This window comes from Protomyctophum parallelum, assembly GCF_964188405.1.
Source record: "Protomyctophum parallelum genome assembly, chromosome: 15".
Classification (NCBI taxonomy): Eukaryota; Metazoa; Chordata; class Actinopteri; order Myctophiformes; family Myctophidae; genus Protomyctophum; species Protomyctophum parallelum.
Window position 1 is genome coordinate 7,009,850 of NC_139710.1, and position 11,752 is coordinate 7,021,601.

The following is an 11,752-nucleotide window of genomic DNA, read 5'->3' on the forward strand; positions in this document are numbered from 1 at the left end:
GGGTGGCATTTCATCTTCAGCCTAGTGGGAATGTGCATGCAAAGTTTCACGGCAATCGGACACTGCGTTTAAGATTTGAGGCATTTGAGGCCTTCGGCCTGGCGGAGACAACAATCAAATTGAACTGTAGTATCCACTAGGTGGTACAGGGGTAAGATTCCTGCCCATCACCGAAAGGAGATTACAGGTTAGCAACTACAGGTAGTTCAGGACGCCTGTTCAAAGGGGAGAGAAACTAGATCGGATAACGTGTTCCTCTTGCATTCATTACGCTCTTCCAGTGACACTCCTCACTGTCAGGAGAAAATAAGTGGTTGGTAACTTCATGTGTATTGGAGGAGACACATGCTTGTCTACTACACCCTACCAACTGTAAGTTTTAACACTGACAGGGACTACCGACTAAATTGGGAGAAAAATGTTAGGTGAAGTTATTTCAAATTGTCACCTAAACCATCTGGTCCTTTGTCTCAGGTGCGCTGGGGTGAGAAAGGCTCCACTGAAGAAGGAGCCAAACTGGAGAAGGCAAAAAATGCCAAGGTGAAGATGCCTGACCAAGAGTTCGAACAACTCCCTGCTCGGATTCTCAATAATGGCATGCGCAAGCCCCCAGGCCCTCGCAAGTGGTACTCACCAATCAAGGTAACATCACAGCCAGCCAAAAGGAATCTGTCTGGGGACTATGTTTGGATAGTCCCACTCCCACAAATATCCTTCACAGATGCTGCAATTTCCGACAGCAACTAAAGAAGCCTAATATCATGTATATTTGATGATCTCTAGCATCTGTTTATTATGATAAAGTGTCGGTGGCTGACCAAGACTTGCTTAAAGTGTATGTTTCGAGCACAAACCTCTTGCTCAGACTTCACGTTATTACTGAAATAAAAGCATCTGCCAAAATCTGCCATTCTGCCCTGGCCAAGCAGGGGTTGCCTGTTGGATGAGCGTTACTTGTTCTCTTACAGACCTGCGTTTGAATCCCAGGTAGATACAATAGATAGACCATTATTAATCCCATGGTAAATTCAGTTGTTATAGCAGCACCACAGTACAGATCATGAAACCAAGATACAGTATGCGTAGGTAATTATTTTATTTGTGTGTATTAAAAACATTTTCAATTTCCCCCCCAAAAAAGGAAAGGAGGAAAAACTAGAAAAAGTGCCCTTCTGGGCACAGGTCTACACCAGGATAGGAATGTAGGACATTGCAGCTTGCCTTCATCCGGTGGTTGGATAAAAGGGCAACAAAAGTAAATCAGGATGGAGTCTGAGAAATCTGAAAGACCGGTTTCGTTGAATGGCTCTAGAGAGACTGTGTACCAATTTGCGTGATGTTTGGACAAAATCTGTAGGTGTACTGTGCAAAAACTTGGAGACAAAAAGATAGAATTATAGGAAAAATAAGGCCGTAGAACTTATACCAGTCACTAGCACCAAGAATGTGTGTTTTAAATTAATCTAAGGTCACATTCTCACCTAATACTTCGGTAGACTCAGATCCGTATGGGCGGGGAAAGGGGATTCTTGCATATTTATTTGGCTGCGGTTTGCCTTCACACTGTCATTCGCAGCAATTGGAAACGCAGCAGGGGGGACCTTTATCAATGTGTTCCGTTCATAAACTATAGCCTACACAGTGAAATCTATGGTGATAATGGTGAAATTACACTCATAACGTGCATGTGTCGTGCCGTCTGGGACCCCCCCCCCCCTCTCTCTCTCTCTCTACGCACGCAGCCGCCACACACTGTTCTTTTGGGCATGGAGGCACAGCGCTGCATGAGCGCACTGATATAACTCCCCAGTCCCACACAGTGACAGCACTCCATGTTTACGGCACGCACAGACAGACAGACAGAATATTATGTAGGCTATAATACACTGCAGTGTTTTTATGTGTTTTCTTAAGCAATTGATTAATGTAGCCTACACGTCCTCATTTCGATCAGGGCTTCAGTCTCCTTATTCGACCACGTCTATCCACAGTAACGGGACATCTTTGCGCTGCGTAAAATATGCCTTAACCGTCTCCAACTGTGTTCAGCTCCTCACCCGCCACATTATGTTTGCTTTATTTACTGCGGATTGCATTCACACCTGCACCGAATCGTAGTCAAGTGCGATTCGAAGCGAAGCGAAACCCACGTTTTTGGGCGGAGAAAAATGCGGTTATTTGCTGCGCATTAGGATTCAAATGAGCCTTCACACCTGCCAAACGAAGCGCACTTTCTGACAATGCGCAGCAGGATTCGTTTTAATCGCAGCAAAGCTCTCTGGTATGAATGCGACCTAAGATGGTTAAAATTGAGTTTTAACCACCTCAAATCCTCACACTCGGATATGTGGTTGTCCAGAACCACCACTATGCCCAAATCTGTGTTAGAGATCCAGTTTGTACAGAACCGCCGATCCAACCGGTATGCCCAACCGGTATGCCCATAAGTGTGTATATCTTGCTCCAATTTAAGTGTTAAGCAACCGAACATATACGTACAAGCACAAAATGTCACAGTTAAGAGAACAACAAGATGACGTGTAAGCTAATGGTATTTAGGTGACTGCTGGCATACACACCGTGCTTACAAGGACATAAAGGGGGATAAAGGCATTGTGCCAAGCCTTCCCAGTCAGCAGGAGATCACTAATAGAAACCAGACACATGCTGGACTGACCTCCGGGGAGTAGAGCTGCAGAGCCAGCAATTCTGTGAGGAAAAACAGCTTTGTTTCTTTTCTCTAAGACCCTCCTCACATTTTTTTGTCAAAACTTTGCCGAATTCATTGGTAAATAACTGGATGATTTTGGTCCATTCCAATGGATTAAAGATGGGTTGGATGACACTGTGGAGTCTTGACGTTCAAGAATCTCGAACAAAATAGAACTCTTTAGGTTTTGTCATTGGGAGTCGGCTTCATGAAAATCTGAAAATTAAGGTGTTTAGAAAGGTCACCAGGAAGAACGTGTTATAACTGTCTGTTCTCCGTTTCTGCAGGGCAAACTGGATGCGTTGTGGGTGCTTTTGAGGAGAGGTTATGACCGTGTATCTGTAATGAGACCATATCCAGGAGACAAGGTAAGAGCTCTGTGAAAGCTACACAAATAGACATTAAATATCGTAGGCAATAGGCATCTTTGTCAGTCTTTTTTTATTTGGTGATGTAAACTCTTGGCTTGACATGAGATTTGGCAAGAGGGTTGATTTTCTTTAGCAACATAAAATCTTGTGAAAATTAAGCAGCTGTGAGCAATAAAGCATGCATTGAAAGGGAGGTTGATGGGAAAGCTTGTGGTGGGTTGGCATTTAGACTGCATAGTCTGGCCAGTGGCCACCACAATGCAGCTCCATGCAAAGGAGTCTGTTGAAGTCATTATGAAAAGGTAAAAATTTAACTTCCCACAACTGGAGGGTAAGATGTCTGACCTTATGTAGTCTGTGACTACATAACCCTTTCTTATCCAAAGGAAATTTATAATGAAATAACCTTTCACTGTTTCACTGTTGTCTTTAATGCGAAGAGTATGCATTGCCAGCAAATTTGGAAATGACAACACATTTCCTCCGAGTTGGCTAGTTTACTTAAAATGGCCCGGCAAATTATGTTTCGTAAACAGTTTGTCAGTGTTTCTAAACTAATCTGGTTGATTTACTGCCTATAGTAAAATACTGCGTATAGTGCGTACAGTAAATCAGCCACACTGCATTCGTTATTTTACAATGCGGTGAGGAACATTCTTGGAGACGGCTTCAGCGTGAAGGCACACAATGAATTTATCTGGACAGACAGTCAAACACCTGTCTACAATCCTAATGACCCCTCTCCTGCTCTCCGTTTTCTAACTGTTTTCGTCTGGATGGTAAATGTAATACATTTAAGAATTAAGAAAGACACAGTTGTTTGAACTGGCAGCATCATAAGTGTTCAAATGGGACTCTATCGGCAAATTCCAATACCCAGAATCTCGGCCACTTGCTCACTCACACTCGATCACTCCAGAATGGCGGTGTTATGGTGAAATTGGTGACCTGACGAAATATGTGACCATCTTGTGGACTTCACACAACTTACATGGAGGTCTTTAAATACGTGGCCTGTATACCGATACCGCTAGGACTTGAACTCTGCTAATAAACAAACTGTAAACTTGTCTACACGATTGTCACATATTTCAGCAGGTCACTAATTTCACCGTAACACTACCATGTTGGAGTGACCGAGTGTGAGTGAGCAAGCGTACGAGATTTGGGGTATTGGAATTTGGCTTATGGGATGCGTGTGCATGTTTCCTGGTGCTGGAGGTATGCAAGGCGTTGCCTAGCAACCGGGCCAGTGTTAAAGGTTGATTATCAGCTAAACTGTTTCATATCGATAGAGTACATTAACACGCCATTGCAGTATATGTACGTCAATTACAGCCTATTATTTAATCCAACGCTCAACACCATTGCCATAGATCAACGGCAATTGCGCTTTTATAGCGCTTTCGATCGATCAAGGCATATTGCTACTTACGTTAGCATCGGGTACCTAGCTGTTGTTGTCATAACACTGGGTCGCCCATCTTAGATCATCGTCGCCATAATAATCCATCTGTTTCTTTCAATCGCCTGTATCTCCTATTCCTTGTCCCAGATGGTCAAAACAAGGTTTATTTGATGGCACAGAGCGACAATGTGGAGGCCTCCAGTGCACCGGCATAGATCCGGTGCACTGAGTAAACAAGAGTTGTCCAGGATCCGTTTAAAGGTGTAGTGAAACGGAAACGGTGGACATTTTATTTTGAAGTTTCAGACGGTTTCAAGTAGAAACACCGCTCTGAAGTTTCTGAACCAATAAGAGCGTCGCATCCCTTCAGGCGACGGGACGGTAGCTAGGGACGGTAGCTATGCTATACGCAACACGCATGGTATGTGTTTGTCAGATTGTCGGCCAGCTGTACCAGTTTACTGTTATGTGGCTTATTTCTACCCTATAATGTTTTCAGATACATATTTTAGCGTGGTGATTAAGTTGAACCCGAGTAATACACTGTCTGGAATTCTGGATGGTATCTTGAATGGGAATAAAAACAGAGGATTTCTGTAATCAGTACCAGCTGTGTTGGACGGATGGGGAATTAAACGGGTGAGCTTCATTTTTATTGGCTTTTATCGATGTGGGCCTCGACACGTCGGGCGCGTTTGGAAATGCGCCCTGAACGCACTGGTGTGCTCTCTTGTCGTTCGTTTATTCAGTGCACTCAGTGCGTTGTCGTTCGAAAATCCAGTGTGCTGCGCACCGGGTGTGCCGAGTGCACGCACTGAGCAACCCTACCCTGAAGCTGGGGTTGTCCGGTGTGATCCGTGTGAATGCGTCACAGCTGTGGTCGTTCGTAAATAAGGCACACTGAACGCACTCTGTGACGTCACCGCCCACCACACTCAACAAACTGACCACATTCCTGGTGCGCATTTCCGAACGCGCCCATAATCACGTAGTACATTTTCAGGAAGTAATTAAAAATCACACCTGTGTGAACTGAGTGGTGCAACTCCCCTCTCTCTTTGCCCCCCCCCCCCCCCCCCCCCCCCATCCTCCTCTCTCTCTCTCTCTCTCTCTCATTAGCAGGCAACAGTGAAGCACTATCTCTCTCTCTGTTTCTGGCACAACAGCGCCCCTACTGGTACTCATTAAAGTTACATACTGTATTATACATACTGTAGAATTTGCCCATTCTTTTGGCATCCATCTGTGTTTTTATATCAAAAGTCCATACAAATATTGTTTTTATTACTTCCTGAAAACGTGCTGCGTGATCACGTGTAGAGATACACATCGATAAAAGCCAATAAAAATGAAGCTCACCCGTTTAATTCCCCATATCGGCGTATCCGTGCAGCACAGCACAGCTACTGATTACAGAAATCCTCAGTTTTTATTCCCATTCAAGATAACATCCAGACAGTGTATTACTCGGTTTCAACTTAAAATATGTATCTGAAAACATTATAGGGTAGAAATAAGCCACATAACAGTAAACAAACTTGTAAACAAACACACCATGCTGCTGCGTATAGCATAGCTACCGTCCCTAGCTACCGTCCCATCGCCTGAAGGGATGCGACACTCTGATTGGTTCAGAAACTTCATACCAGTGTTTCATGTTGAAACCGTCTGAAACTTCAAAATAAAATGATCACCATTTCCGTTTCCCTACACCTTTAACTTCCAAGTTTGTGTTCAATACCGGAAGTCTGGGAATGTGGCTTTTCAAAATAAGAGCTCAACTGGGAAAAATGCTGGCGTGAATTTTATTATATCATAATTTGTCAATAAATGCTAGTGGTCTAAGTGTTAATTGACGGAGAATTCCGACAAAGGCAGACAATGGTTGGATTTTAATTGACAGAATACTCTGTCAAAGGTATCAAGTGTGTTTTAATTGGGACCTTACATCCTTGAGATCACATATTATGTGAAAGCAACAATCAGAAAGTCAACGTATACAACCAAATCAGAGCTCAGTCATTATCACACGGTTCATCATTCAAAGGCATTTTCACACTATAAAATGAGTGCTCTCTTTAAATATTGCAAAACAACCTCTCCATAAAGCTCTTCATGAGTACACAGGAAACAAGGAGGGGGGCAGTGCTGCAGTATCCTTGATGATTTGCAGTAAACAGGCCTTCTCTGGTTGCAATTAGGAATCTCTTTTATAACTTCCCCTAAATGAATGAAGTGATGGGGGGGAAGGGAAGGGACAGCAAGATCCCACTTCCTCTGGTGGAGAGTGGTTGAGAGGAGTGGATCCAGCCAGGTTCTTGTTGAGCCACATATCACTGAATCTCTGATGACTGGCTACAGACGTTTTGGTTTTCAAATGCTGGCAATGACAAATAAAACAGACACCGTGCACAGTCCAGCTGTGACTGCTTGGGATCATTGTTTCAGCACAATAGCATTGATTCATTCTGATTGCAGTTATACACAGTCGTCTCTCACAGACATGCTCTCGCTCATACACAGAAATCAATGACGTACAAGTCTTTGAATGAGTTACTGTCTCCACTTCTACAGTTAAGACTCATCCGTGTTGGATTATTGAGGCGCCGGACTAACACAACACACCAAGTGGTTTACTTGTTCCCTCCAAATGAACCCATTCTACATGGCATTACATTTCAGGTTCATTGACTCAACTTGTGTTGGTTCTTTGTCGGTACAGTACATTTCTGAATGTGTGCGAAAGCACCTTTCAGAAATGTTATGCCATTTCAGTGTAATTCAGTGTTCCAAAGCATTCTTTCTACGACAACTGTCCAAACAATTATGGTACAAATTATTCATATGCGAGAACATAGATCTTTGCCTTTTAGCACCAACTTCTGTTTTTCTCCCTTCATTTTCAGGGCAGATGCATAAACTTCACCCGGGTCAAGACAAATTCTCCTCGTTATCCACTCTACAGCCACCATCCATCTCCCATTTACAACCCTCCTAAAAGCTGTAGTCCACCTCCTCCACGGGGCATGCTCCCGCCACCTCCCAACAGCCCTCCATCATCACCTTCTCCATCATTTATCTCCACCCTGCCACCGCTGCCTTCCATGCCACCACCCATCTCATGCACTATGCCTCTTTCCAGTCCACCTCCACCGTACACTCCGCCTCCTACCCGGGCTCTTCCTCAAACCACTCCCCACATACCCGCTTCACCAATGTCCCCTCATATGGAACCACGCTCTGCCTCCCCTACTGGCACCCTGCCCCCGGCCCCACAGGGGCCTCCCCCCGGGAGAGCCCCGCCACCTTCCCGCCCGCCACCACGGCCTTCCCTGTAGTGTAGAGCTCCTGCAGTGGGAATGTGCATGTCGTATGGAAAGTCAAAATCATATGAAGTGAGGGGCACAAGATGTATTCATATTGGCCATATGACGTCTTACGTCGTCATTTACAGCCCTAAACCCGTAAACGTGGCTGGCAAACGATTTACGTCATAAGTGCTCTAAAGAAACATTACAAATCCCATAGACTTGGTTGCCATATGACGTAATCTTCAAAAGCCATATGAAGCAGTATGGAATCCTACCAGCTATCAGCGCACGGCCACCCTTGACTTTATCTGCCAGAAAGGATTGGCTCATGTCATGGTCAACGCTGTGGCTTTACTGCTTTGCAAATGGAGTACTAAAATGAGGACGTGTTTTCAGCTATTTGTCTACAGTGACTTTTGTACACAGCCCATCAGTGCAATTGATAATATGCTTGAACACAGACATTTCCTAATGGACAGTACTCAAAAACACAACCTCACCATATCATGGTGTGCAGGGAGGCTGCAGGTTCCATCGTCCCCACACCAAACTCAGAAGAAAAGCAAAGGAGCAAGCTTGAATCCGATGCATCTGTTGATATAGGTTATATAAGAAAGGGCTTAGATGAGTAAATGTTGAAAGGTTCCAAAATTACTACATTGCCAAACTATATGCCCGTCTAATGTTGTTTTTCCTGTTCAGATATCATAGCATAATGAGGGGAAAATGTATATGTACAGTGTGTTCTGCATACAGTGTATGTAGGAGAAGGATTCTGAAAAAAACATTCCATTCAAGGAAGATGAGCAATTGCATGAAATGGTGTTTGCGTCAGTATTATTTTCCCCTGTTTGTTTTGCATTCCTAAAGTAGTTTTATACAATGTTGTTTATATGTTTTTTTCAGCTTTTTATTGTGTAGTCTTAATGTTAAAAAAAGCAAAACATTTCAAATTATCAAATACAGAAAGTGTGACACAATTGAGTATATAGTATATTATATTCTGTCCTCACAACCTTTTGACTCAGTAGTATTGACCTTAGCCTCGCTAGCATAAGGGTTTTTCTCTTGTTCCCTGTGCATACAGTTCACATCAGCATACATGGTCAATTACCCAATAATTGTATAATACAGTGCAGTGCATGATACACTTGACGAATTATGATACAAAAACTAACTTGTCAGTACTGTGCTGATGACTGACACAACTTTCTTATGGTCAGTCCATCAAGCTGCTTCCTGAAATATTGCATAATAGAATAGTGGCCTTTTCATGCAACGATGCCCTTCAACAGACGTTGAGTGTTGTGTACTATTTTATTTTTATAACTGTGTGTGTGTGTGTGTGTGTAAGAGAGAGTGAACTAAATAGTGAGACCAACAGCCATCAAACCAACACAATTCATCACATCAATTCAGCCTTCCAGGATCCAGCTATTGCAGCATACAGACCCACAATCCCTTCTACAAGGCCTAATAGTTCAATGAAAAGTCCATACAGTATACCTATGCATAGAGAGAAGATTGGAAGCCAATAAGCCATCTCATGGAAAGTTGGCTTAAGTCTTATCTATCAGGTTCATTAACTACACTTTTAAAAGGATATCTGGTGTTGCACATTGCCTTCAATTCTTCATTACTCATGCACATGGGAAAATGAAATGATAAAAGCATACTTTGACGATGTGCAACAAGTTCAGGATGAATGGGGTTAATATGAAGCTTTCCTGTGATCATTGTGTGGAGGAATCTCATTGAAATTGGTTGCAGACTACTTGGATCTTTCTTTAATAAACAGACATGCTTCATGTCTTAAATGTTAAGGAAAACAGAAGATGTTGTGCTGTTTGTTACTTTCCACCAGTACCCATGCATGCACACATTACAAATAAGTTAAATTAAGATAAAAGTAAACAAAGTCTGGAACCTTTATCTTTCTGTGCCTTCAGGGATTAACCGTTTACCTGGCTGTGATATATAGGCCTAACATTCCTGATGAAATATTTAACATAGTGTGTAATGGTTGCTTTGCTTGCAGGGACCTAAATTGAGTCTTTATTAATCCTTTAATAATCCTAACAACTTTATGTTGATTTGCTCTGAAAATCTTAAAGTGATATTTTTAGTTTTTGACTGTTAGCTATTCGCCTAGTAATCATAAGGTCTCCCCGTCTCTCCAGCTCTTTAGTAAACAGTTGTTGAGGTCAGCATATCAATTTCATCCAATTAGGAGAGAACTCATACAGGATAAGACAAAATAGCGCTACCACTATAGGCTATAATAAAACTGAAGCTGATAAATGGGGTCTCTTTCCTGATTGGATGAAATTGGTGTCCCGTCTGAAAGTTATTTTATGTTTAGATGGAGAGGTTGGGGGTCCCCGTTGCTGAACAAACACTAGTCTAAAAGCAAGGATTACTATCAGAATATAGGTTTTGTTTTACCAAACACAATCACTTGGACCTTTAAACTATGTGATTCCTTGCTTATTACACAATTCTATAAGATATTATTATGCAACTCACTGAACGTTATTCCTTCAGTTTGACTGCAACTGAGGAAATATCATTGGGTTCAAACGGTTTGGTTGGTTCACAAATCAATGCTGTGCACTACTGAGTGAGTGGCTGGGATGCAAAGTTGCAAACAGTGTGCAGTGCACCTCCCTCAGAAAGGGAGAAAAGATGGGGATATGTGCAGTGCAGCTAACAGCATCCAGATGTTCATATGTTGAATTATGTCACATGCACGAATGGAGTGAGCTATCTCGGAAAATATTAGACTAATCCTCAGGAAATATGGAGAGGCTGCAGGAAAGGTGTGCCAGTGTTAATTGGTCATGACAGAATGTGTTCTGGGGACAAGGGTGATGGGTATTTTTCCCACCATATGCTTTAAAGACTATAAAGACAAGGACTGTATAAAATAGTTACTATAAATAGCTTCGACAGCGAGAGCTATGATACTGGGAACTGAGAGCTCCGAAACACCGGAACTCTGGAAATACTTTTAGAAGTAATCGAATTACAATATATACTTAGCTTAGCTTTAACCAGGATACTTTAAGTAAATAGCCAATAGCCAATATGAACAATGTTACCTTTTAAATACCAAAATGTTTACCTGATAAATACAAAGATGAATACCAGTTCCACCAAAAGAAGGGACGTCCAAAGCAAATGAGGTTTTAGCCATTATATAATTTGATTCATGAGAGGCAGAATAAGATTTACATACAGCATATTATTTACAATTAGATTTGGCCAGACCCCTGAGGGTCTGGTCAAAAGTAATGATGGTCTCTCCTCCTGTCTCAAAATGAGAGACAGTATTTATACCTCTTTACTCAAAATGGAGGACAATGTATAGACGGACGTGGCAAACCGAGAAGCCTCTTAATCAATGCATGGGATATGTAGTTTGGAATGACCTGTAGTTCATAATTCAAGTCTGGCCGGGAAAGCTCCGAGGCGGCTGGCAGGTTGCTAGGGCAACCTCCTGATAAGATTCTTTCCCGGCACCCAGCCACTAGGCCAGGGTTCCCCAATTAATTTTCCTCAAGGGCCATATTTTGACTAGCGTACCAGGCTGGGGGCCGAGTCTGCACGCGCGAGGTCGAGGTCTTGCCCTGAAAATTAATTTTCAGGGCAAGACCCCATTTGAAAAGGATGCCCAGTTTGACATACATAGGCTACTGACCCCCATTTAATGCCATTTATATCTGGGACCCTTAAAAAAAAAAAAAAAAAAAAAACGAAAAAAAAAAATTTTTTTTATTTTTGGAAATTCTTTCATGGGCCACAAGGGGGCGCTCTGTGGGCCGCAAATGGCCCGCGGGCCGCCTATTGGGGAACCCTGCACTAGGCCACGGTCATATGCAGGCAACAGGCCCTCTCCTAATGCAGTGTAATCGGGAAACTACATGAGGAACCGACATGTGAGTAGGACACA

The 11,752-nt window shown here is 42.8% G+C and overlaps 1 protein-coding gene across 1 annotated transcript in view; it reads left to right on the forward strand.

Annotated features, from left to right (window-relative positions):
- Window positions 1–9,634, forward strand: part of antxr1a (ANTXR cell adhesion molecule 1a) — a 33,276-nt gene extending 23,642 nt beyond the window's left edge. Inside the window, exons 16-18 of the mRNA XM_083783714.1 lie at window positions 475–642; window positions 2,998–3,078; window positions 7,396–9,634. Of these exons, the coding sequence (XP_083639840.1) occupies window positions 475–642; window positions 2,998–3,078; window positions 7,396–7,827 (681 nt within the window). The 3' untranslated portion in view covers window positions 7,828–9,634. The remainder of the gene's footprint in view (window positions 1–474; window positions 643–2,997; window positions 3,079–7,395) is intronic.
- The last annotated feature ends 2,118 nt before the right edge of the window (window positions 9,635–11,752 follow it).